Source organism: Aulostomus chinensis, chromosome 24, assembly GCF_037954235.1.
Source record: "Aulostomus chinensis isolate RoL2024-O1b breed Wild chromosome 24, RoL_Achi_v1.0, whole genome shotgun sequence".
NCBI classification, from domain to species: domain Eukaryota; kingdom Metazoa; phylum Chordata; class Actinopteri; order Syngnathiformes; family Aulostomidae; genus Aulostomus; species Aulostomus chinensis.
This window is the reverse complement of record NC_141343.1, coordinates 10776889-10802130: the sequence shown is the minus strand read 5'-3', so window position 1 is coordinate 10802130 and position 25242 is coordinate 10776889. Positions and strand designations below refer to the sequence as shown.

At 44.8% G+C, this 25242-nt stretch overlaps 3 protein-coding genes, 1 long non-coding RNA gene and 5 other non-coding genes across 10 annotated transcripts in view; 1 reads left to right on the top strand and 8 right to left on the bottom strand.

The window, feature by feature from the left end:
- ppp2r5b (protein phosphatase 2, regulatory subunit B', beta) overlaps nt 1-6152 on the bottom strand; it is a 44423-nt gene extending 38271 nt beyond the window's left edge. The window contains exon 1 of the mRNA XM_086196682.1: nt 4925-6152. Coding sequence (XP_086052808.1) covers nt 4925-5117 — 193 coding nt within the window. The 5' untranslated portion in view covers nt 5118-6152. The remainder of the gene's footprint in view (nt 1-4924) is intronic.
- Nucleotides 6153-8707: 2555 nt separating this feature from the next.
- Nucleotides 8708-16220, bottom strand: batf2 (basic leucine zipper ATF-like transcription factor 2). Of its 2 annotated transcripts, XM_086197145.1 has the most exons (4): nt 15565-16220; nt 14976-15095; nt 12843-13255; nt 12359-12529 (listed from the first exon to the last, which is right to left on the bottom strand). In XM_086197145.1, exons 1-4 carry the CDS (start codon nt 15646-15648, stop codon nt 12490-12492), a joined length of 657 nt encoding a protein of 218 aa, XP_086053271.1. In that variant the 5' UTR covers nt 15649-16220; the 3' UTR covers nt 12359-12489. The 2 variants fall into 2 exon arrangements, with proteins under 2 accessions (XP_086053269.1, XP_086053271.1); XM_086197143.1 differs by having other exon boundaries at nt 8708-13255.
- A 2242-nt stretch (nt 16221-18462) lies between these two features.
- arl2 (ADP-ribosylation factor-like 2) lies at nt 18463-20627 on the top strand. The gene is made up of 5 exons (XM_086198228.1): nt 18463-18657; nt 18947-19057; nt 19815-19977; nt 20127-20207; nt 20285-20627. The coding sequence occupies exons 1-5, from the start codon at nt 18593-18595 to the stop codon at nt 20417-20419; spliced, it is 555 nt and encodes a 184-aa protein (XP_086054354.1). The 5' UTR covers nt 18463-18592; the 3' UTR covers nt 20420-20627.
- Nucleotides 20628-20884: 257 nt separating this feature from the next.
- Nucleotides 20885-25099, bottom strand: LOC147238672 (uncharacterized). The gene is made up of 13 exons (XR_015111917.1): nt 25077-25099; nt 24818-24925; nt 24196-24233; nt 23970-24008; nt 23217-23275; nt 22997-23038; nt 22676-22723; nt 22406-22436; nt 22181-22224; nt 21804-21865; nt 21556-21625; nt 21247-21397; nt 20885-21050 (listed from the first exon to the last, which is right to left on the bottom strand). It is a non-coding gene; the product is annotated as an uncharacterized LOC147238672 (long non-coding RNA).
- Nucleotides 21125-21200, bottom strand: LOC147238677 (small nucleolar RNA SNORD31). The gene has a single exon (XR_015111921.1). It is a non-coding gene; the product is annotated as a small nucleolar RNA SNORD31 (small nucleolar RNA).
- On the bottom strand, nt 21691-21767 carry LOC147238676 (small nucleolar RNA SNORD31). Its single transcript, XR_015111920.1, has one exon. It is a non-coding gene; the product is annotated as a small nucleolar RNA SNORD31 (small nucleolar RNA).
- On the bottom strand, nt 21951-22076 carry LOC147238675 (small nucleolar RNA SNORD22). The gene has a single exon (XR_015111922.1). It is a non-coding gene; the product is annotated as a small nucleolar RNA SNORD22 (small nucleolar RNA).
- LOC147238674 (small nucleolar RNA SNORD30) lies at nt 22292-22360 on the bottom strand. The gene has a single exon (XR_015111923.1). It is a non-coding gene; the product is annotated as a small nucleolar RNA SNORD30 (small nucleolar RNA).
- On the bottom strand, nt 22575-22639 carry LOC147238673 (small nucleolar RNA SNORD29). Its single transcript, XR_015111924.1, has one exon. It is a non-coding gene; the product is annotated as a small nucleolar RNA SNORD29 (small nucleolar RNA).
- Nucleotides 25100-25242: the final 143 nt, after the last annotated feature.

Genomic DNA, 25242 nt, shown 5'->3' with positions numbered 1-25242 from the left:
AGAAGTAATCCTCATCCATTCTGAAGCCGGTTCTCTGTTACACGTCAGCAAAACGTGAATTTTAATCAAAACTCTGGCGCCTGAGCGAGTGGTACGAACGTGACCTCAGCGTGGCTGTTTGGCCTTCAAGCGAAAGCACAACGGCCATGACTGGGAAGCTTGACTGGTGAGAGTAGCCCCAGGGGAGTGTCGCAGCTGTGGAGGAGCAGTGAGCAAACAGCCTGTCCTCTGGTTAGAGCTGCAGTGTAACTGAAGATGCCCAGAACAATGATCAGAGGGGTAGAACACAACGCAAGTTGCAAAGAGACTTTCTCTGCGTGAGCTGGCTGGAGAGAGCCCCGATCAGAGACGATCAGCCGCAGTCGTTAAATACCAACACGCGTTGTCAGCCGAGGCTCTCCCTCCACCGTGGAGACATCTCGCTCTTTAGGAAAAAAATCAAAGGGCAAAGTCAAAAGATCCCACAAATGCGAGGCTGACTGAAAGGGCGGAGCCTCTTCTGGCTGACTTTGAATCCGGAGCAGGTTCCGTTGACAGTTACCACGGTGATCTAGCCAGGTTGAATCGAGCCACCTTCGTGAGATGAGCGGCTCTCAACATAGCTTGCATACAAACCAGAATGGCGCGCTACCAAGCGGGATATGAGTTACTCTTCAAACTTGCTTGGTTCTCTAGTTTCATTCACAAATTTGTATTGTTCTATCATCTCCTTTTTTGATAATGGTATTCTGTATACACTTTCCTGTTATTACCCCTACATACATTCTGATAATTGGATTCCTCACAGCAGTCCATGTGTCCTCAGTCCAGTAAGTCACGCACAGGTTGGGTGGAGCTTTTGTTAGATATTGGTGGAGCAGGTTAGGTAACTGCTCGACCGATTATTGTGTGAATAAAAGTCCTGTATCCGTACGGCTGATGAATATATTATTTCATGTAAAGATTCAATCTTTCAGCGGGTCCAAAAGAACCTTTTTGACACCCATGGGGTGCTGCCGTTAGCGTGTGGCAGCAGGTATCTCAATACGCTTCGGTCCCAAAGAAACACTTTTAGAACGGGTTATTGAGCCCCGGTTCCTCTACATGGTTTGATTACCATCTCATTTGGGACCCAGAGTAGGAATGACCGATTTTTTTTTTTTTTTTTTCCATTTTATCAAAACCCTGGAGTTGTTTTTCAACACTTAAGACGGATTATAAAAGAGAAATGGCACTTGGGATGGGGTGACTGTTAATACTGGCGAGGGATAGTTTGCAGTAAAATCGATGAGGCTGACTGGGCTCATTTTGACCTTAAAAAGGTGTCGTTCTGTCTTGAAATCAACCCTGAGGGTAAGCAGTAGTTCATCGGTCTATACAGCTGACATCTGTCCATGCGGACACACGCGTGCCGCAAACATGGACGCAACAGGATTAGCCACCCTGTCCCCTTCACATAGGGATTAGCGGGCTGCCTTGAACGTTCCCTGCTTCCCACAGTTCAGTGTCCTTCAGCATCACACGGGCAGTGAAAGCATCTTTGAACATTTGGTTTTCTGACTAACACCTGACACCTTGGTTTTCTGACATTTCGTTACTATGGCGACGTGACACTCCAACGGAAAACTGCACGGAAGGTCGAGAACTGACTGCCGGTAAAACAGGAACAGCCCAGAAACTGGAAAGACCGCCTGGACCTTTAGCGAGACGGTGCTGGCGCTCGGTTGCGCCAGATGAATGGCATTGTTTAAAACATGGCAACATTCACATATTTAACAACTCCCTTGGAATTCTGCAAAAGAACATGCCAAACCAGAAGCGTTTAAACAGTTTATGCAGCTCAAAACAAAGCGTTTGGAGGTTACTGAGCAGAAGTCTGGATAGAGAAGACATGGACGATATCAAATGATGCGCTCAAGAGTTTGTAAATTGATTCAACTGTTTTGCGGCAGTTTTGCTATTCTTAACCGGCAGTCACTATTAGCGTCGAGCTAAATACACGGGGACGGCTCTTCCTGCGTTCCGGACTATTAAGTGTGAGCCCAAGACACTTATTTGCGAGTGCTTCAAAGGCAAAAGACACCTTTTGGAAGTATTCCTTTAGGAAACTGACCCTATAATACACTGCGAACTACATTTGAGCCTGTACTGCAATGAAGTTTGATTCCAACAGAGGGCGCTGTGTAGATCGGAGGAAAGGCCTCAAGTTGATTCTTGCTCGCTATGGATAGAAACAGAATCAGAGTTACGGTGAACGTCTCAAAAAAGAGAGAAGTTGACTAAGAGTGTCTCATTTTTAACCAAAAGTGGACGTATAAATATTAATTCCATTCATGGGCGGTTTGTATGAAATTGTCTTCCAACTTAATTGCCACCTACTAATCTGTGTTAAAGGGTAGATCTGTACTGCCCTCATAAAAAGAATGTTACTCACCCCTGGTCTAAAGTCGAAAACCAAATCTGTGTAGCTGCCAAAATTTAACACTGACGCCTTCATTTCTTCCCCATATTATGTGTCCATCCCTAGCAACAGTGCAGCGAGCGCACTGAGAAAATGTCTGGCCTTTCGCAGTTGTTCAAGTTACACAAAGGTAATTTTAGAAGCTGCCATGTTTAAAAAGCTACTGTTGAGAGAGGTGAGGATGCAGGAGTCGGCTTCATCGCATCCCGGGTGATGGCGGCGGGAATGAGTGTCTGCCTCTTTTAAACGCTTGCTGCTTTTATTATCTGCTGGACTCGGGCTAACAATGTACCTATTTATCTGCATTGTTACATATCCGTCTGAGAGCAAGAATGATGCTTTTTCACTGGGTTTTAAAGTTAAAGAGTCTCCGACGGCAGTGTCATTCCCTTGAGCCTCAAACACCCACAAGTCTGTCTACATTTGGCCTACATACTACCCGTTACAGGCTTGCCCACACCAGGCTTTTCTCCTGCGCAAGCTGCTGCAGGATCTTACAACTAGTTTCTCCTGGGAGATCCGGAACAAGTGCCGCAGCAGTGCAGCAGCCATGTCATAAACGAGAACTTCTGGCTATGAGAGCTACATGCGTGCGCACACACACACACACACACACACCTGAAGGTGCTGGGACTAATGACGTGATGAGAATGACATCGCGCGGCTGGGTTAGAGAGGAAGTCAGGTAAACGAGGTGTAAAATGAACGAGAGCACAGGTGCGGCGTCTCTAAAAGCGGGAAGGTTGTTTTTTTTCGGAGAGGAAGTAAAAACACACAAGTATTGATTTGACATCTTGCCGATGAAGCGACTTTTTTTTTTTCCCCCCTCTGGTTTGAACCAGCTTATTTTATCAGCTGTTGATGCATTTAGTCTTTCTTTTTTCTTTTCTTTTTTTTTAGCCCAAGCAGTTGTTTACTCGAGGAGATGACAATAATCATGACGGATTCCTTAAAATTATGAATGAAGGATCCCAAGACAGGTGGATTTACCCGACCGAACACTCCTACTGATGGTCTGCTTCATATAAACTGAAAAAAAGCAGCAAACCACTTTGCGGCTTTTGGCAGGATTAAGCAAAATTACAAGGCTGGTTGTCACACAACCTGAAGGACGGGCGTCGTACGGGCCAGGGAAGAATTCATTACATTTTTGGACAGATAAGCCGTAGCGCTACCTGGTGGTAACAGGAAATGACAACCGAGAAGGGGTTGTTTTTTTTGTTTTTTCACACTTTGAAACAGCTTAAAACTTGGTTACTAAAAAAAGACTGTGAGTTTCCATTAATGTGTGTCCCAGCAGCAAATTCTGACATTTCACCACAGAAAAAGGAAACGGACGTAACTGGACTAAACATGGTCGGATCCTCTCTAAACCTGAACCTGAAGACGTCTACGGGCTGAGTTTAACTAAGAGTCGTAACGCCGCCTAGTGGTTACGGGAAGTCGCTCCCCGATAACTTGACTGGCTGCTTATTTCCCCCACTGAATCAAATTCAAGACCCGGGTACTTGGAGGAGGGCACGTAATTGTAGAACAAGCTCCATGAACGCCAGAACATCCAAGCCCAACTCCTAGTTGAGACTAAATGACACAATGTAAGCGTTGTTTAATCGAAATTGCCCAGTGTTTTCTCCTCGTGACGAAAAGCAACACAACAGCTGATAAAAGCGTGTTCCCTCGCGGTGGACGGAGGATGTTTTATTGGCACCACGTCAGTCTCGCGTTCGTCTGCTCCTTTTTGCAAATCCCAACATCAGCAGGTTTCTCTCTTGGGACATCAGCAAGCACGCGTTTAAGGGGTGGGGAGGCCCTAATCATTACTGTCTGAAGCTTTAGTTCGAAATGAAAACAGAGGGAGGAAAGGAGGTGGAATCATAACCCAAATCTACCTTTTGCTGAGTTAACAGTCCGTCGACGGGTCGACGGCGAGCACAGACGCGCAAACTAACTACAGACGACATCAGAAAAGCTCGCATGAATCAAAGCGTACTAACTGGAGCTCTGGGATGAGAGCGACACGCCAGACCCCGGCCTGAGTGTCGAGATCTTTTCATGGCCGTAACATCCGAATCGTGAGAGCGCTGCTTTTTTTAATCTTCTTCAGTCCGGCTGAATTCATAGTTTTGTTTGGCTTAGGTGGGTGGAGACGTTTGGGCAAAGAGAATTTTGAACCGAATCCTCTGAGCTGGTCTGAGCCGCAGTCAGTTAAAAGTCATTCTCTTCCTCAAAAAACAAAAAAAAAACACAACAACTTAATTTCATAATTCATGACATTACAGCTCATATCTGATTTCAGGCTGCTTTGCTCCGTTCGGGATCACCGTCATCGCTGATTTTGAAGATGAAACAAGAAGTACTTGGTGGATGAGTTGATAAGACCAAAGATGGGGATAGGACTATCAGAATATGACTTGTCAGTGGATGAATGAGGAAGTGTCGAATTCATGGTGCGGTTGGCCCTGCTGCTGGAACCCAGCTCCTCACCTTTGAGCAGCGGCAGCGGCGTAAGCTCCACCTGGGAGCTCTGGTAGCGGAACTGGGAAGAGCTGTGGGACCTCCTCTGCCTGGCTCTACGCATGGACCTGCGCGGGAAACCATCCACTTTCTCCGCAGATGGCACAGAGAAACTGGTGGTGGGAGAGGAGGGGCTGGAGGGAGGCAGCTTGGTCGTCTCCATGACGGCTGGAGAAGGTGAGGGGTGGTACCGGGTGCTTAAATATCAGAGGATGTGAATGGAGGAGAGGACGGCGGTGCCTTTCTGACTCACAAATGGATTGTTAATTGATCAGAATGGGTGAAGAGGAGGAGGATACAGGGGAGAGGATAAAAGGGGGGAGAAGAGGCGCAGGAGAGGTGAGGATAAGATCTGTCCAGGATGTCCAGTCCCGTACTGTGCTGTCCCCCTCCTCTATCAGAGCCGGGCTGGAAAAGGCAGCATCAGCATCCCTGATTCTTCTATTTTTCACGAACAGATGAGAAATGGCTTGTGGATCATCCCTGCTCAGCTTCCAGATGATGCTCAAACACACACATACACACACACGCACACACACACGCCTCTCTGCTGCTGTTGGCGTCACACACACAAACACACACACACACACACACTAAATATGGATATGTAATTGAATATAGCTCCTTATTTAAGAAAACCACAAGAAAAGATGATCCTCCTGGTGTTTTACAGCAACTTGGTTCTTCTTTAACATCGATGAGAGTGCTTATCAATAAAATCAGTGATCGGTCCTGGTGGCGGATGATGATATCACCAAATCATCCGTCTGGGCCCACCTCGGCTGCCGCATCACTCTTGTCCTTTTCGGTTGTTTCTAACCTCTTCGACCGTCTAATTGTTTTAATTCTTCCTCCTCGGAGCTTGATGATGTCTCGCAGTGGCGTACAGTCTCCTCCTGCCGTCCTCCAAATGTTATCAGGGCGGGGAAACAAGCGCTAACTCACCGCGCCGACATGTGCAGGTCCTCCGCCAGCGAGCCCTGCTGCTCCGTCTCCACCTCCTCCCTCTGTGAGAAAATAAAAACACAGGGGAAAGATATGAAAGGCCTCCTCGCAGCGAGAGGAAAAAAAAAACAAACCCGAAGGCCCGTGTTACACAAGAGCGTCCCGTTTGTGTCTGTTACACTGACGTTTTTGCTCCAATCCCCCTCCTCGGTTCCCGTTATCCTGTCCTAGCGTCTCAACAAGCAGCATCAAGCTGCGGGCAGCGAGGCGGTGATACGCCGGAAATATGCGGTATTTCAAAATAAGATGAAGGTATGAACTTATTCCATAAAAATTACCCTTTTACCGATTTAAGAGTCGCGAATAAACAAAAACGAGTGTAAAGAAACCTAATGTGACTTTCAGGTGAGAACCAACCAAGACTAAAACTATTCTAAAATCAACCACTAAAAAAAAAAAAAAAAACACTTTTACTTCTACTTTTACAGTTTTACTGACTAAAAATAGGAGAAGGGTTTTATTTTTGCTAAGCTAGGACTAAATTGCTCAGACTGACTTTTAGGTTCATAAACTTTACGATGTAAAAACACCAGGGTGAAAACTACACAAGACTGAGACTAAACCCCAGGAAAATCAAATCAAATAAATAAATAAGGAACTGAATCAATAACACAGGTTAATGTCAAACCATGCTTTGACCTTAAATCATTCTGAACATCCGAAGTTGTAAGTTTGATTTCTTTTCACGCATTTTCAAAAAACACACAAAAAGAGAAAGGATGACGAATACAGCACGAGGGGATGGAGAGGGTTTACTTCGTTAAAGTTGCATGGAGTTCAAATGTCACAGTGCTGCAGACAAACAAAAGCAACCCATCCGAACACAAGTGACGGCAAACTAACAGCTGTAATATAGAAAATAAAGGTTCTCTGAAAAATTCTCAATCTGCACATTTATGATTAGTTTCAGGTTGATTTTTTTTTTTAATTTGATTTTATCGACTAGCATTCGATTCCCAATGGAATACAGAATGAACTGCTCACTTCAATGACATCACGGCATAATATATAATAGTATATAAGGTGTTAATCAACGTAGGCTGAGGCTCCTGCTTATGAAGCCTGCGCCTTTTTTACAAGAAATCAAAAAACAAAAAAACAACAACTTCGGCTAAGGCAGAGCAAGAGAAACGTTCAAAGTTTTCAAAGTTTCATTCATTTTTCTTCAAATCTGATACATCAATAAACCTCCATAACAATGATCCAACCAATGTTTCCGTACCGGTAATTCCACACCTTTTTAATTCCTTGTCACAGCCATTCCACAAGTCAACCCCTCGAACAGAAACACACCTCTGTCTTGTATTTGTTTGTTGTTGTTGTTTGTATCTGAACCGTTTGTATCTTTTAAAAAAAAAAAAAACTGTCCCGCTCAAATCACAGCGACTCTGATTTCACACGTATTTTGATTTGACTCTTCTAGATGAACCATCTCTATTTCATGAAGAAACCCCCCCCCCAAAAAAAACGTGTGACTGAAAGTTTTGACATATAAACTTTCCCATCTCTCTTCACACGTATAAAAAATACTTCTTATTTATTATTTTTGTCGTTTGTCCGATCATATCTTTTTTTAGCTCTTTTCTAACGACAAAACCGCGCATTCCTAGAAAGGAATATAGCCTCTACAATAACAGCAGCAGTGCAAAAGTGAAATAAGGAATCATCCCATCCTTAAAATATCTGTCAAGTGTTAACTTTGAAACAATGAGAATTTTGGTTGTACAATTCTTCAAACTACCCCTAAAGACGGTAACCGGGGGGAAACGCTATTATTTTGAAAAGCTGCAGCCGGATGCTGTCTGATCTCCGCCTGAGATTCTTGACAGCGAATCCTAAACGTAAAGGTGGTGCAAGGAGAGAGAGGAGCGAGGCTCCTCAATGCGGATGACGCTACAGAATGGGTTTATTTATTTATTTGTCTTTATTTATGTGGCCTGGCCGTTGCCTCTTAAATCCACTGCCTTTTCGCCGGACGCGACGACTGTTTCTCTGCAGCCCACCTCCTGCTAGTCCTTCAGTAGAAAACAGGATATTTGCTCCAGCTGCACCGCTTCATCGGTGTATCTGACTCCCCGCCTACCCCATCCCTCTCCTCGCTTCCCCATTTTCCTCGCTTGCTATTTGAAGTGTGTGTGTGTGTGTGTGTGTGTGTGTGTGTGTGTGCGCGCGCGCGTTTGTACTTGGCTTTAAGGATGGAGTCCCATCCATTGTTCCTCTCTGTTAAACCACTTGATCTCTCTCTCTCTCTCTCACTCACACACACACACCCATTCACACACACATGCATGCAGCAGACAGCTTTAACCACCACAAGGTTTTCAAAGTCACGCCTCTGCTCAGTTGGCTGGCAGTGACCGTGTATGATTCACACAGTGCGTAATATATACATCCACCGTTCCCAACCTCACCTCATAGGAAAGCAGTGCGGCCCCTCGCTCCCCATCCTGCTTCCTCTTACAAAAACCTCCCTGTTTACATGAGGTAGGTGAGCCCAGCCAGCGGCCTTCTGGGGAAAAAAAAAAAAAGCAACCCGGTTTCACTTTGTCATGCACAGTTAGAGTGGGTGGCTCAACTCTTTCCTCAGCAGCAGTTCCTTTGAATTCATACATATATTGAACAGACCTTTCAATTAAGCACTTTAGTACCATGGTACCCAGTATATACATAAATAATGTCGTACCTCTCCAGAAGGGCTCGTTCAATGTTGCCTGTTTTATTCGGTGCCTAAATCAATGAGTTCTTGCAAAAGTCACAGGTCGTCCTGCTCGCCACCCGTTCAAGGCAGCGGGTCAACAGCGGGTCAACAGCGGGCCCAATAACCACGAGAGCGAGTGGGCGCGTGCGGTTTGAGGAATTTGTGTATTTTATTTCCTTTTCTCCCAACACAAAAAGAAAGAAACTACCCACATGGCTGTAATACATCAGACACGTAGCGTAAAGGTTCGTTTCCTGCCCAAAGCTTCCCCGACCTGATATATTTTAAATCATGAACCTGTTAATTTTATCCCATCCAGGTCAATTAAAAAGAATGAAGTACCTTCAGACTCAGGCCCTGATTCAGTTTATTGAATATGAATGTTTGGATAAGAATTTGTGAACTTCTGAAGGAGAGCAGCAAAAATCTCATCCCCTATAGCAGTGTCATTGTACTCTATATTATATAAAGTTTTACTATGGAATACATTCACGGAATATCAGTTATATAAGGTTTGTCTATGGAATATCGCTGATGAGCTGTTCTCACTCTGGAGTCTGTGTAATATTTTAATCTATTTCTGATTAATAATCTATATTACTGATACGCCAGTAATGCAAAAGTTGTGAGATATATTTCCGCAGAATTAAACATGAAAACAAATGCATGCATTTTTACACATTTATCAGACCCAGTAGTACAAAATAAATGTTTGAGGATTAATACAAAGTTCTTTCTCTGGCTTTCACACACACACACGCACACACACGCACACGCACACACGCACGCACACACACTTAATGTCTGATATATAAAACCCTCAAATCTGACGGGGTTCAAAATAACAGTTCCAGCTACACAAATAATTACATATGAAACAAAATGATCGCCTTCAAAGAGGAACCTGAGTATACTGATGTGTGTACACTTTTTTTTCTCAGTACGGAGTAAAAAAAAAACCACCAAAAAACAGATGAAGAAGGCGTGATACAATATTCAAAATACTCCAGATGAACCTCACACGATTTCGCAAACTTCAAATCCTCGTCGCGCCTTTTCCGTGGTAGGTAGTACATGACGAAATATATTTGAAAAGCAAAACACACTCGTTTCGAAATTTAAAATTTCTGAGGTCGTAATGATGTGTTGAAGTCATTTGAGATGCCTGTCATTTCATCTTCAGCCCGCTAGGGGGCGAAAACGAGCTGTGAGCCAGTCATGTGACATTTCAAATTAGCAGCAGATTATGAGGAAACATTCCTGACAGTGTGTTTTTGATGAAACGGTGATGAAGACGGCACTATACTTTCACTCCCGAGCTCCAAGCACAGACAGAAACGCAGTCTCTCTTGAGGACACTTGCGTGAAGTCGTAAGGAAGAGAGCGCTGCACCGCCTTCACGTTCAAAATGATCATTTTATGATGTGAAGTCAGTGGGTTGTTGTTGTTTTGACTTTGAAAAAGTGAAAGTATTCTTGCGGACGTTTGCTCAGAGTCGGTGGCTTGTTTGCCGTGATCTGGGTTACTTACATATCCTAAAATCATCCGATCCGATCGTCTGATAAATTAGAAGACCTGGCCTAGGCGTGGTTCGTCCCATCTGACGCGTTCCAGTGCAAACTGGTGACAGCCAATAGCATCCTTGTTTTTTTTTTTTTAAAGCGATGTTGTTTTATGATGCATCTGTTGATGCAAAAAAAAAAAAAAAGAGCTGGCTCAGGTTTGACAAGATTACTTCTATAAATACTCTGACTCATGTTGGACTTGGATCATGTTTTGGATGATTGTCCCGCGGTTGGAAGGACGATCACCTCGAATGATGTTGAGTTCTTAGTTGGAGATAGGAATCAAGCACCGATCTGCTTTGATAAAGTCCAATGTTTTGTTGACCCATCCTGACCCGCTCAACACGCAGACCTTCGCTGCATCCCAATTGCCAAGTAGGTCGGATCGTAGGTCCCAGAGCAGGTCGTAGGCTGTCCGAAACCACAGCTGGCGCGAGTAGAGACCTACATCGCAACCTAAATTCCAGCCCCACATTGTAGGTCGGTTCAGGTGCATCCTACGGAGCAACCTATGGCCCACAATGCACCGCGGACTTCTTCTTCGTCCCCTAAAAACTTGTGGACGCGCAAGCCAAGTTTGCGCCACCAACAGTCTCCCATTCTCATGCAACACAAACATTTATAGTCGTTGTTGATGACTAAAGGTGTGTTCACACCAAACGTGAACACACCTGTACAGGTGCGTTAATGTGCTCAATAATAGAGAATGAGTGAAGGGTGCGTTCAGAGTGGAGTGCAGTACGACAGTCAGGCCAGCAGGTGGGGCTTTCGTTGGTGCTGTCTACCTATTTGCGGTATCGGTGCTCTGCCAGCAGAGGTCGTGCTTCACTACCGATGTTCTAGGGTGTCTGAATGGTGCCGCCGTGTTTATGTTGTAGAAGTAGGCTGTAGCGGTAGGTCGCAGCAGGAGGACGTAGGTTGCCACTTGGCAATTCGGACGCAGCCCTTATCTTTAAGCACAAACGTCAATCAAGTTTCCTCATCTGATCCTGTCGTACTTACTACTGCAACTAGAGGGCGCCTGTCATTTCAACTAATAAGAGGCAGAGTAAATCTGCCAACAGCCGTGGGTGTAAGTTCTTAGTCAAGAGGATTCAAATAATGTATCGTAAAGAAAGGCGTCTTTGGCTTGTGTGGCTACAATGGTCCCAGAACTCTCAAAAGTTGGGTTTCCTGACTTTGTTGAAGTGGCCTAATTAACGAATACGGGGCCACTTTTAAGAACAAAAACTCAGATATTGCTTTGGTCCCTGAGACTGGAACCATTTCGAAAAATCATAAAATTCAGATTAAAAAAAACACACTTACAGAACAAAATTTGAAGTGACAGTAAAATTACCTCTTTTTTTTTTCTCAAACAAACGTCTGAAAATAAAAACAACAAATATAACAACCTTGGCCAACTGAATTTCCTTTCCTTCAGTTTCTTTTTGAAACCAAATTTATTGCTAACTGCGGTTCTGGGCAGAGGTAAAGTCCAGTGACCACTCAGCACCTGTCTGGTATTATGACTCCCGTTTGCTGGCGATAACTGTAAAAACAAACTGAATGGTTTCCGTGAGGGAAAAAGACCTTCTTTAAGAACAGGATAAGGCTGCACGCCAGTCTCCTGTCCTATCCCATCTTAGGACACAGTTTGGTTGAGCTTCTGCGATGGCGCGCACGCCTGTCCGATGTTTCCTGATACGGGTGACAGAAACACAGGCTTAAACAACCTCAGCAGCCTCTCAATAAATAATTCATCCAAGTTCTGCACCTTCTTCCTTTTGTCCTTCTTCAGGGTAAAAAAAAAAATATCCTTGGACATTTCAAATTGATCCTCACAGACAACTGGTCCGAGCCAGATTGGTGCTGCACAGGTGCCCACATCGGTACAGTGTGAACCCGTGAATCATGAGCTCTGCTTATACATCCCGCTACTCATTACCGTGTGAGCTGGAAATAAAGAGTAATAGTTTTAATTGTGTACAGTTTACGCCCAGTTTAAGGTTGTTGGCTCAGTTTCAAACTGAACTTGTGAAATAAACTGGCCTTTTTGATTTCTCCCTGCGCAACAGGCATGTAGTGCTACATGTCATTCATCCCACCTAGAATCCAATCCACATCAACATCCAGGAGTTCAGAGAGGGAAATGTCCCTTGAGGGGTCCACCAGCACTGTCTGTGAGGCTGGGGGTCCACTGCTGCTGCTGCTGGACGTCTGAGGAATGCTGGGAAGACTGGGGACAGTGAGCAGGGACACCAGAGACGAATGTTTGGTTTGTTGACTCAGCTTTGCACCATCAGAAGGGGGGATATTCTGGGCCTGCTGCTCCAAAAATGACAGAAGATCAAAATCGGGCAGAAGCGGTGGTAAAGGGCTACACGATGGACTTGAAGCGTTTAAACTCTGAAAATTTCTGAATACATCATGCTGAAGCTCAGGAGGATTCGTGGGAAACCCGTGAGCTTCAAGACTGGCTTTATCTGCCACTGCAGGGAGCACCTTGTTTGACTCATTTTCAAAACAGGCATGTTTCATTGACAAGGCATTCTGTGTTTGAGCGGTAGGTGTGGAAGTAGCTTCATGGGAGCGGGGGATCAAAAGGGGTCCATCACCGTGGAAGTTAGAATTCACTGACCCTGAGGCAGTAGAGGCATCTGGAGGCTGTGTCGATGCTGACGGGATCGTAGGGTTCGACATGAGGGTGATACAGTCAGAAGCAGTCGATGATCTCAGGGCGATCGAAGAGGATTGGTCCTCATGTAACAAAGAATGAAGGGCGGCTGAAGGTGGAGTAGCTGGGGTGGTGTGGGTTGAATGGGTTTCAACAGAATTAAATGAGGTAGAGATGTTGTGTGGAGAGCTATCACCCTTTAAATAGTAGGCGGGGAGCGAAGGAGAAACCAAGGGTTTGTCCGATGAGCCAGACCTTCTGAGGCAGCAGGAGGGCTCGTGACTCTCCAGAGCGGTCGTGTAAAACTGGAGCTCTTTTTTCAACGCGGCGATCTCTTTTTGAAAGGCAGAGTTTGACTGCTCCAGACACTGAAGCTCCTGAGGACAAAAAGGCACAAGTGTATTAGTCACACCCGTCAGCAAACTTCTCCGGGTACTCCGGCTTCCCCCCACAGTCCAAAGACATCAAGAGGGGACGAGGCTGATTGATTCTCTGAATTGACCGTAGGTGTGACTGTGAGTGTGAATGGTTGTCTGTCTCTATGTGTTGGTGCTGTGATGGACTGGTGACCTGTCCAGGGTGGACCCCGCCTCTCGGCCATAACCGCTGGATGATACAAACCCAACAGAAAACTCGACCATAGCTGACAGCACAGAATGCGGCGATGGGAAATCAAATCCGAGACAGCGGAGCCTTTCATTTGAAAAAATTTAAAAAAAAAATCCCTTAAATCTGCCTCCTGAGCTGTCACGGATCAGTTTGATCCCGGCCAATCAGTCAATGAACACCAATCTTGCCCTTACGGCTCATCTTGAACTCTGCCTCTTTTTTTTTTTTTTAATCGATATCAGCAGTAGCATCGCTTCCGCGACCCTTTAAACCCTGAACTGATGACACCAACCGCGTCATTTCAGTGAATCGGTTTCTGTGCCTCTTTGGACACGATGAGAGCAGAAGTGAAAACGAGAAAATGACAGCATGGACTCACCCACCTATTAAATCATTTTGGGTCATTTAATAGCATGTAAATGTATGAGTGGGTTTAAAATTGTACTTTTCTATGTGACAGTCACAATTCAAGGAACAATTTGATTTTAACTCTTTAACTCTTACTTATTGTACTCGTATCCATGACGCCTTTGACAGCGTATGAACCTTGATTTCCTGACGTGCTCATCCGACATTTTCCATATTGATATCGATACTTTGGCTTTTGGATATTGGCCCGTGTTAAATACCGATTCCGTTCTAGTGGAGAGCCAAGGATCCTCCTTTTATGTGTAAAGTTTGTCACCTTCACGAATGAACACCGTTTTTACGATTTTTAAAGCGTTAAAGCAAATGTTAACGGTCATTGTTAAACCATAATACAGTGCTTCTTCGTTGATGGCCACCATCTGGCCCCAGATCAGCCCCAGGACCCAAATTTAGGCATCGAGTATCGGACCAATAGTTTAGTATCTGACTGGGGATCGGGTTGTTTGCAGTATTTATGGGGACCTCATTTCTTTTTATTACGGTGAAAGACAGCGTTAACAACCTACGCCTGCCAGCGGTGAGAAAGTTCTTATCTTGGACAGGCTGTGATGCAGATGATCATCCTGTAGCACGATGTACTATTTCCCTTTCAAGGGTCTGAAAAAAGGTGCATAAAAAATCCTGCCTTTTCTGATGGATGACAACGGAGGGTTTTTCAAAATATACACCAAAAGAAGTGGCTACTAGCGGTGCATGTTTCCATCCGCTCCACCGAAGTTGCCTCCTGCGCCCATGTAAATACTGGTGGACTTTGCTCCTGCAAGGAAAACAATGGAAAGCACCAGAAAGAATGTGTGTGTGTGTGTGTGTGTGTGTGTGTGTGTGTGTGTGTGTGTGTGTCAGAAAGGAAAAGGGAGGGCCAGTAAAGATGTACTTCCCCAAAAGCTGACAGTCTGCAGTAGTTACATACGTTCTGCAAGTTTACACAGAACATATACAACAGTAGTGTGTGTGTGTGTGTGTGTGTGTGTGTGTGCGTGCGTGCATGTGTGCATGTGTCCGATTAGAGTAAGAGCGTAAGAAGGAAAAGAAGCAAGTGAAAAAGTGCATGTTTCAAACCTGATGGAGTTCGTCCGCCCTTTCTGTTTGCTTTTTCCGGCTTTTCCTTGCAGCATCTCTGTTCTTCATTCTTCTTTTAGTCCCTCTGTGTCCTGTCCCTCCTTCCTCTCCCTCTCTCCCCTGTCAAGAGGAGCACAACCATGAACAGACTCCTCCAAGGCATCCTGGGGGGGGGGGCTGATCATCAAGATTCACTCGTGGTGATAAATTAGCACTTTTTCTGGCTTGGTTTATTTTTCCAAATGACAGCAAGAGCGATTTAAGAGAGGGAGGATTGCTTCTTGACAAACCAAGATCCTGAATTCCTGCTCCCTGGAATACCACACTAGATTTCCCGATGATCCAATCGCGATCCAATATCTTTGCCAACACTTTGTTTTAATCTATATCTATATCTATATCTATATCTATATCTATATCTATATCTGTATCTATATCTATATCTATATCTATATCTATATCTATATCTAAACTGGGTTGAATGTTAACCGGTGAGTATAAATGTCAGTTGTGGTCTATTATTAGTACAATATTCATGCACTGCGCCGCGAGTATCTTTTATTGACTGATGAGAACAAGTGGTTCTTACCGGGCCTGCGGTGTTGCTGTCTCTCTCCTCAGAGGACGGAGAGCTAGCGCTGTTGAGCTCGCTCGCCATGACTAACGGGGGCATCTCCGGACCCACCGGCTGGCTGCGTGGATACGCGGGGGAATGGGTGGCTCACCAACCCGGCCGTCCTCCGTTCATACTTTTGCTTTTCTGAGGATGTCTGTGTTTTGTCCCAGACCGTGCAAGTGATGCAATGTGACTTTCATGCTTTCACTTTCCACTTATTTTAAACGGACCCTCTGCAAGTCAAACGCGCGTGAGTGCGGGTGTGCGTGTTGGGGGGGGGGGGCGGGGCGGTGCAAGTTACTTTCACTTTTGCATTCAATCCCGCGTCAAGTGTGAATTTCTCTCTGACGTATTTCGCTCTACACCCAGCAATCTACCTCTTCCACGTCATCCTTCGTGTTTGTCTCATAACACCAAGCTGGGTCGTGGCGACAAATAATAAAGAGGTTAACTGGTGACCATGTTTGGATGCGTTTACGTTCCCTTAACGCGCAGGGAAAATCTGAAGCCGGGAATTGATTGCATTGTTTGGACAAGGGCTCGGCGTATCGATCAAAGTATCAACGTGATGAGATCGATACTTCGGTTGCGGTATCTCTTCTATGCGTCCAGCAAATTACCGGAATTTCCTCACGGAGTTCATAAGCGCGCAGCCTCTCTCCACGTCTGTCTACGCAAACAGCGCACCCCCCCCCCCCCCTCTCTTTCTCAGCCCGTGAAGGAAGAGAGAAAAAAAGGCGTGTGTTGAGCGTCTTCACTGACACGTCATGTGCGTCATAAACTTATTCGCCAATGTGGTAACGTCACAAACTTTTTCGCAGGGGCGGAGCTACGGACGGGAATGGGCGGACCTACGCCCTCCCTGATTGACAGCTGATTGACGCCCTGCCAGAAATTAAAAAAAAAGAAATAATACGATTTATACAGTTAAACATTTACATTCGCACTGCATGTGGTGTATTGTATCTACATGCTTCATGCATCCAAATGTTTAAAACGGTCGCATTATAACAGTAATCCTGATAACTTGTTAAAAAGTTAAGTAAAGTTAAAAAGAAAACAGACAATCCACGCCTACCCATCTGTCACCTTCTGCGTCTGCCACAAACATATCAAGGCAGCTCACCCTCCAGAGAACTCCGAGCTGCAAAAAAAGCTAAGGGAGGAGGAGGAGGAGGAGGTGGAGGTGAAGGAGGAGGAGGAGGAGGTGGGAGATCCCCAAACAAACAAAAAGTTAAGTAAAGTTAAAAAGAAAACAGACAATCCACGCCTACCCATCTGTCACCTTCTGCGTCTGCCACAAACATATCAAGGCAGCTCACCCTCCAGAGAACTCCGAGCTGCAAAAAAAGCTAAGGGAGGAGGAGGAGGAGGAGGAGGGGGAAGTGGGAGATCCCCAAACCCAAACGAGACCCCACACACAGAGACAGAAGTCTAGATCTGGAGTATCTAGGTGGTCTCCATTAGGTCATGGTTTTCCCAGTGTAGTCAGAGATCAATTTTAGCCGACTGATTCAACTATTATTATACTATTATGATGGGGATTATTTTATTATCTCTATGCTGTTAAGATGTTTTATATTGTAGTTATTTCATTAAAAAAAACATGTTTATTTGCCTAAAATCTTTGTCCTGCGTTTTATGATAATCGTAATCTGACTAACTAAAGGCAAAATCACAAAATGATTCAACGATAATGACATTTGGAGTTAAAAGTATCGGTATCATGCTTGGCCTGTATGTACTCGCTATCGGATCGATACTACAATTCCCAGTATCGCCCACCCTCAGTGTGTACGTATGACTGTGACTGGACTGCCTGTACCCCTAGAATTAAAAACAGTGACACTTCCTCATCTCCATTCAGCTTCATTATCTGAAAAAAAGGGTCGCGGTGCAGGAAACCCGAAACTTCCATTTCCCTGATCATGTTGACCAGCTCCGACTTGGGAATGTGGCAAAATGGACTTGATATTTTCCCATAAGTTGCATGACCAAGTTTAATGATTTTTAGGGAAAACAAAACAAACGACAAGCGTACCAGCGTCGCTTTTTCTCCCAACTTTCTTCCTTTTGTTGTCGTGCTTTGGGGTTATGTGCACGACATGGAGGAGAACTTCTTTCCTCACTGTTCCTTGGAGGAATTCAGGGGAAAATAACTTCTTTTCCAGGAATGAGAAATGGCTTTGAATGCAGTTTTCCCAGCCATTTCAGGTCACACGTGCTGCTAACAAAAATTCATACCAAAATTACCTGTACTTTTGAAGAAAAGGTGTTCTGATAAATGATTCCAAAACATATGTATAATTTCTGTCTTTTATGAAATTTATCTTTTAATATTTGTTGTTATAATATTATTTTACATTGTTTCCTTATTAAAGAATTGAACTTTGTGTCAAACGTGTGTTATTACACGTGGAATCTTTGAATCTAGGCAGTAGAAGCAGTGTCTAAGACACTGTACAAGTGTATATAGACAAGGCTAATTTCCATCGCACTGAAATATTAAAAACTAAAATTGCATGTAGCGTACAAAAATGTAGGTAGTTAAAACAATCATAAATGACCTATCGCGTTCCGAAACGACTAAAACAAAAGCAGCAGCCATCGAAAACAATACATCCTGAAAAACAGTCGAGTTAAACAGAACACAGTGGACAAAAAAACAACATAAAACAGTTCAAACATGAAAGCAATGACGGGTCCGGCCATATTTGAACCAATACTATTAGTTCCTACAGCTACCACGCGGGGGCGTTAAACCCACAAAAGCTCATGCTTGACTCGCAAAGCAATCAGCCCGCCTCCAAAGTTGTCCTCAACCAATCAGGCTTGGCACAACACCGGCACAACCAATCGGTGGCTGTGTAGGCAGGCCTAGCGGTTCAGCTATTTCCTAGTTTCCACTGTAACGTTCGCATGGACCGTACATGAGTGAATGTAAAAGGCTTTTGTACAGACATTGATATTTGTAATAAGAACAAGTGGGGAAGACGTCACGATGGGTCTACTGACGATTCTGAAGAAGTTGAAACAGAAGGAGAGGGAGATGAGACTGCTGATGCTGTATCCTCCAGAGCGGGTTGTTAGCCTAGCTAGAAACGGGGTAGCTTTTCAGCAGTTGAGCTACATTTGTGGGATTGTTTTGTTTTTTTGGTTAACGTTTGTGGTTGTTTTTGTGCCGCATCATGCTAACTAGCTAGCTTGGAGTAACGGTTAATGACAGAAAAAGTTATCACGTAACATGAGTAGGAACTGAAATATGTAAACGAGCAACGATGCTAATGTTTATTGAGCTAAAGAGCTCCCAGGTGTGTGTTGTTGTTGTTTATTTTCCTCAACCTGGCGTGTACAGAGGTTTGGACAACGCCGGGAAAACGACTGTCCTCAAGAGGTTAAATGGAGAGGATGTTAGCACCATCTCCCCGACTCTGGGCTTCAACATCAAAACACTGGAACACCGAGGGTAACGCTTGTTGTCCTGTCTCTGTTTTTCTACTTTCAGCTGAAAAATTCCCATATTCACACACTCTGACCATGGGTTAGTCCTGATATTCCCAGTGTGTATTGGATTATTCATTCAACTGCTTATTGTTTTGTATAAAAGTCCAGTTAAAATTCTCGAATTACAGGGCCTTAACAGAATTTTTTGAGCACTTTAGTATTCTGAGGTTAGAGAAGACAGCGTCACACCCACGGTGGGATAGATTTCTTGCAGGAACACATGTAAATCCACTCACCGGCTACTTTATCAGGTACATCAATTACTTACTAACAGGAATAGATAACCAGCCACTCGGACGGCAGCAACTCAGTGCATCTAGGCATGCAGATGCGGCCAGGAGATTTGGGATTTTCACGCAGAACCATCTCATGGTTTCTTGAAAATGGTCTGAAACAGAAAATATCCAGTGAGCAGCAGTTGTGAGAACAAAAATGCCTGTTGATGTGCCACTACTATCAGCTGAGAGCAGGAAACTGAGGCTACAATTCACAAAAACTCACCAAAATTGGACAGTAGAACATTGGAAACTTTTAAATAAAAGAGTCACATCTTGATTTAGGGCCTTTCAAGGGACAAGAGGGTCGATTGACGAGGTGTCTCAGCTGAATTCTGCTCTCATTCAGCAGCAATTTCAGCAAATTGGGCCAACCACGTTCCTGCTGGTTCAGATCAACTCAAGAATGCTCCCAATCTGTTCCATTTCTTTATACATGTTTAGGTTTAAATTGAATATTTGGGACGTTGGGGGTCAAAAGTCCCTGCGTTCCTACTGGAGGAACTACTTCGAGAGCACAGATGGGCTGGTGTGGGTGGTGGACAGCGCGGACAGACTGCGACTGGAGGATTGCAGGCAAGAGCTGGACACGCTGCTGTTGGAGGAGGTAAACACACACACACACACACTCAGCTGTCACCTGTGACAGTTTGGATCTTGTTTATAATAGAAACTCCTGAGGTTCAGTGTACAGATCTGACATTATGGAAACGCTCATCTAATTTGAGCCTGCAATGTCCTGCATCTTTCTCGTAGAGGTTAACTGGTGCAACATTGCTAGTATTTGCGAACAAACAGGACTTGCCAGGAGCCCTGTCTAAAGAGGCTATACAAGAGGTGAGTACAGCTCAATCTGAAGCTTTAGTAGCATAAATTATTTAACGCTGAAGACATGCAACACGGCGTTTTTGCAGGCGCTGGCTTTGGACAACATCAAAACCCACCACTGGTGCATCATCAGCTGTAGCGCAGTGACGGGAGAGAACCTGCTAGCTGGAGTTGACTGGCTACTGGACGATATCGCCGCGAGGATCTTCACCGCCGACTGACGTGAAAGCAACCCTCGTTTAAGCGAGCGCTCAAAGATGAATCAGAGCTTTACGGTTGGATGTTGCGGTTTATCATGAACCACGTGGCTGCAGACATCCTTGAATTCCGCTTGGTACAGGGATGTCTTTCTACAGGATCAATGTGAACTGTTAAAGTGCCCTTTTCATGTGACTAGGTTTAAATAAATGCTTTTATATTAGAAAAGGTCATGTGTATTTTGTTAAATTGCAGGTACAATCAGACCAGGTTATCACATTGATAGTAATTAAGGTTCTCAGGTGTGTGGTCAAATGGGTGATTCGTCAGGTCGGTATGAATTTATAAGTCTGGTCAATGTTGACATTCGTGTAACCTTTGGTTCTGAACTACGATATTAAACCGTGACATCTCGTGTTTCAGACAGGACAGCAGTGAGTTTTCCATGTGGGCCGGACGTAAAAATGCAGACACTTTTAAGATCACAAGTTGCAACATAACGTTTACTGCGTCAAGAGTTTTTATTTGGAATCGTGGCAGTAAAGTTCATACGAGAGCAGAATGATTTACAGCCAAACAAGTTGTCCATCAGGGAGCCATGTTTTTGTTGAGAGTTGAACTGGTCCGTCAGCAGCATGGTGGTCAGGTTCAAGTCTGCAAGGGAGGGAAAAAAAAAAAAGTTCACATCTCATCTGAGCTTTGATCACTGACAACGGTGTGCTGGGTGTTCTTGGTCAGAGAGGATACCGATCAGTCATGAATCCTCAGACTGGGGCGGTAATTGGAGCTCATCACATTTTAAAAATCTTTGACAATTTTGAATATAAAACCAGCATAAAAGCCGACTCACCGAAACCGGAGGAGACGCGATGACTTCGTTCTGCTGATGAGGAGAAGACATTTTGTCACATTAATGAGTGTCGATCCAGCTTTTTTTTTGCAGGTGTTCTGGTATGTGAAGAACTTTGAGGCGGCATTAAGAAGTTTCATCTTTAGTGGCACTGGAAATGATAAAAAAAAAATTTTTTAAGTAAAGTCAGTTGTACTCAGAGGTCTCCCTCTCCACCTGTACTCCAGTGGGGCACCCCGGGCCATACTGGGTCAACTGGAGACGGGAGAAACTCCTCAACTGGGCTGGTCATTTCATAATTCCACTTACGCCGCCTTCGCAGTTCCTGCGGTGCAGTTGAAGCTCTTCCAGCGCTGCGTCTCCAAACCAAGAAAAGAACCTGCGCAACAAAAAGTCCTGAGTCACTTTGGAGTCCCAACAACTGGACTTTTAAGAGATGCAAAAATCACTGGGGATCAGAGGGTACCAATCAGTCATGAATGTTCAGACTGGGGCGGTAACAGGAAATCATCACTTCTGAGGAATCCGTGTGTAGGTGGGGACAGAAAGATGCTTACGTCAAGCCTTGTAGCTCAGGAAGTCCTGCTGCGCCTCATCTCATGTCGTCCATGATGCCCACCTGCAAGTTAAGCAGACTTAAATATTCTGCTTTAAAAGGAATCCCCCCCCCCCAAACAAAAATAAAAACCCCCCTCTTATTTGTTTCCATTCAGACTGTTGCTAACCACAACAAATTCTCCCCTTATTGCCAAGGCAACACCAGTGGGTTCACCTTTACAGGTCTGGCATTGACACGGGGCGTAAGACATGCGCGGGTGTCATCACCAAGGAAACTGATATTCAAGTCGACTTCCCACTGCTCTACCCATCATGGGCTTTGGACTATTGGAGTCGTTTGATTCCCCACACATTAGTGCCTGGACGAGTCGCTCACCTTGAAGACGACGGCGTTTCCCGGGTGCCCCGGCCCGTATCAGACTGAAAAACGGAGATCATGTCAGGTCCCAGCACTGAAGTCACAGTTTCACACAAAGTCACCTCGCGCCGACGTCAGATTTCCAGTTCTCAACAGCAGTTCAGACGAACGAGATTCCAAATGTGTCTCATCATTTACAGCGGATCTGCTTGTTTTGCGTTCCGTAGCCACGGGAAAGCTCACCTGCAGCTTGCCGAAGCAGCCATCACGGCATCTGTTGATAAGACAGGCTCACTTTAGTAAAAGAAGAAAGCTGACCTCTGGGATCACTCGTGATCTAAATGATGCCGGATTCTCTCTCTCTCTTTTTTAAAAATAGCACTTATCCGGTTTATCTGAGGAGGGAAGGGCAGTTGCTCAGATGTTCGTGTCGTTTCACATCGGGTCAAAGTGAGCTAAGTTTCATCATCACTGAAACTGCGTTTCTGATGAGAGTCGAGCAGCGGTACTTACTCTGGTCGACAGGAGGAGATGCCCTCAGCTACAGCCGGTCACAAGCCCCTGCAACGAGATAAAAACCATAAAATAAAGTCCCCCCAACCAAAAAAAAACCATTTCCCAAAAAAACTCCACACTGTAGGCCAAGTGTTTGATCAGGGCTTTGGTGACAAACTGCCATGTGACATCAGTCGTCCAGCTGCTTTATGGGCGTAACCCCATTTCATCCTTTCAAACTCTTACCTCACCATTTCATCTGAATAAGTTTAGCTTCCGTTTACTGTCATTTCTTAAGTCAAATATCTGGCGTTCCTAATAAGCCGTTTTTTTACTTACACGTCGAGGCCGCCTCCCTCGGGCTTCTAGTCAGGACTCCGCCTAGGACGGACAAAGCTCGGCGTCAATCCTCACACCACGTAACATTTTAGCTTGAGCTGCACTTCAGGGTAAATCAGATTCAATGCTGACATCACTTGATTCAGGCATATGCTTGTCTTTAGAGTATTCATCATATTTATCCCAGGAAATAAGTTGGATGTTCTATGAATGTATGTACCTTAGTGCTCCCTGCAGCCATCCTGGCGACGCGCGCAGGCAGGAACAGGGCAGGCCGACCTACAAGAGTTTCAGATGAGTCAACGGCAGGGCCCATAGGACGACATGGTTTAAGTTGCAGAAAGAATTTTAACAGCATCTTTAAAGCCAAACGGACATGCGCATCATTGAACCAAACCTAAGGAAACTTCTTATTTGCCATCATCCCTCGAGCCTGGACAAGAGAACGGGTAACTGGCCGGTCCGGACCAACAGTGATTGTTAAGATGACCTCAAACGAATTCAAGGACAGAGGAAGTGTTACCAAAACACCCGTGGAAAATTCAGATAACGCTCAGTACTTTGGGCCAATCTTACTCAAAGTCGGCCGTAAGAAGTACAGCTGTCTCTCTTCAAGTCAGTTTTACTTTTGGCTCGAAACGCTGCGGAAAAACAGCACCCGGTCAGGAGAGTAGTTCCCACTATCCTACTCTAGCTCTGGGGAGGACGGCAAATGAGCTAGTTTCCATTCTGTAAACATGGCCAAAGATGGCGGTTGAATTTTAAATTCATAAATTTATCGAGAATTGGGTCAAAACGTGACGCGGTTTCTTACTGGAGCCCACGGATGCTACTCAGAATCTGGTAAAGAAGTTTTCTTCAAAGGCTGATTCGGTAAGAGAGAGTTCAGGGATTCATCATAGCAGCACCTTTCCCCTGGATGCCCAACAAACCTCGAAATAAAAATATAAAATAATCGGGAGTCTTAACTTACCCGATAGATCTTGTCGGGCCTCCCACACTCCTTCCACACCTGGAAAACCAGGAGTTATTTAAAAGGTTGGTCACACGTGTGTACACATTTCTAGTTCAACAGCTTCACGCCACTCAGTCTTTAGCTTTACTTCTTCCTCAAAAATGAATTCAGTGAGAGAGTTCAAAGAGAACATCACGGTAGCCCATGTAAACATTCATGTTTCCAACACCACGTCGGAATTTACCTCTTAAACCCAGCAGCCTCTCGGGCGTTCTTCTGCATCTAGAGCGTAAAAGGAGAACAGATGAATTAGCTTCACGTGGTTAGCGAGCTAGGAGCTAACACGTGACCCGCTCCACGCGAGAAACAGAGAACGTGACCCCCCCCCCCCAAAAAAAAAATAGAATGAGAGTTTTAATAAAATAGGAGCGTCTCACATCAGAATAAAACGTCCAATCACAGTCATTCAGTACAGGTCTGTGAAAGTTATCATCATTGAGAGACACTGACAGGTTCGCGGCTACGCCACAGCAAGACGAGCCGTTTCTCAAAATCAGCAAGTCACCCTACAACAACAGAAAAATGCTACCGTTGCCATTTTTAAAAAACATTTTAGTGCACGTAAATTAAGTTCGTGTGATTCAGTGATTTACGGAAAAGGCCGGATGGTTTAAGATGAATACCCGAGTGCACCAAATGACCTGCGGCACTTTCCACTCATAACACCCCTCTACCTCGAAAACAGGCTTGAATAACTAACTATCCTTCGTAGTTTAGTGTAGGAAACCTTCAACGCAAACTATAATTTAAGGCAATGGATTCGGAGAAGACGAAAAAAAAATCAACATGTATAGAATTTACCTCACCTCGTCGAACACAAGAAGGAAACGGCAGAGTGAAGAGCGCCATCAGTTTTTATACCCCGCTCGAAGAACTCCTCCCATTTTACCAACACCGGAAGCGTTCTTCTTCTTCTTCGTGTTTATAAAGGCAGTAAGGTAGAGGCGCATTTCCGCCGCCCGCTGGAAAGACTCAAAATCTTGATATTTTCCCAGTTGTGTAAAACTCATTCTGACAGTTTCCGTCTCTGCTTTGCATACATAAAGGTGTAGCAATTTTAAAGACCTCTGCTTCTTCCACAGCTTCATATTTATGTCTGCTTCAGCTTGGCCTTTCGATCTGGATGCAATGACCTGTTGAATCGGTAGGGGGAGCGTCCACACCGTGAGAAGTAGAACAGGATATTTCTGATGAACAAACTATAATTTTAATTAAATGTCTCCTTGTTCTC

Bases quoted from the DNA above. Each gene is read 5' to 3' on its own strand.
- arl2 (XM_086198228.1), top strand. From the start codon at position 18,593: ATGGGTCTACTGACGATTCTGAAGAAGTTGAAACAGAAGGAGAGGGAG. The intron at 18,658-18,946 runs GTATCCTCCAGA...TGGCGTGTACAG, and splicing joins GAGATGAGACTGCTGATGCT to AGGTTTGGACAACGCCGGGA. The intron at 19,978-20,126 runs GTAAACACACAC...TCTTTCTCGTAG, and splicing joins ACACGCTGCTGTTGGAGGAG to AGGTTAACTGGTGCAACATT.
- batf2 (XM_086197143.1), bottom strand. From the start codon at position 15,648: ATGCCCCCGTTAGTCATGGCGAGCGAGCTCAACAGCGCTAGCTCTCCG. The intron at 15,096-15,564 runs GTAAGAACCACT...TCCTCTTGACAG, and splicing joins ACAGCAACACCGCAGGCCCG to GGGAGAGAGGGAGAGGAAGG. The intron at 13,256-14,975 runs GTTTGAAACATG...TTTTGTCCTCAG, and splicing joins GGGCGGACGAACTCCATCAG to GAGCTTCAGTGTCTGGAGCA.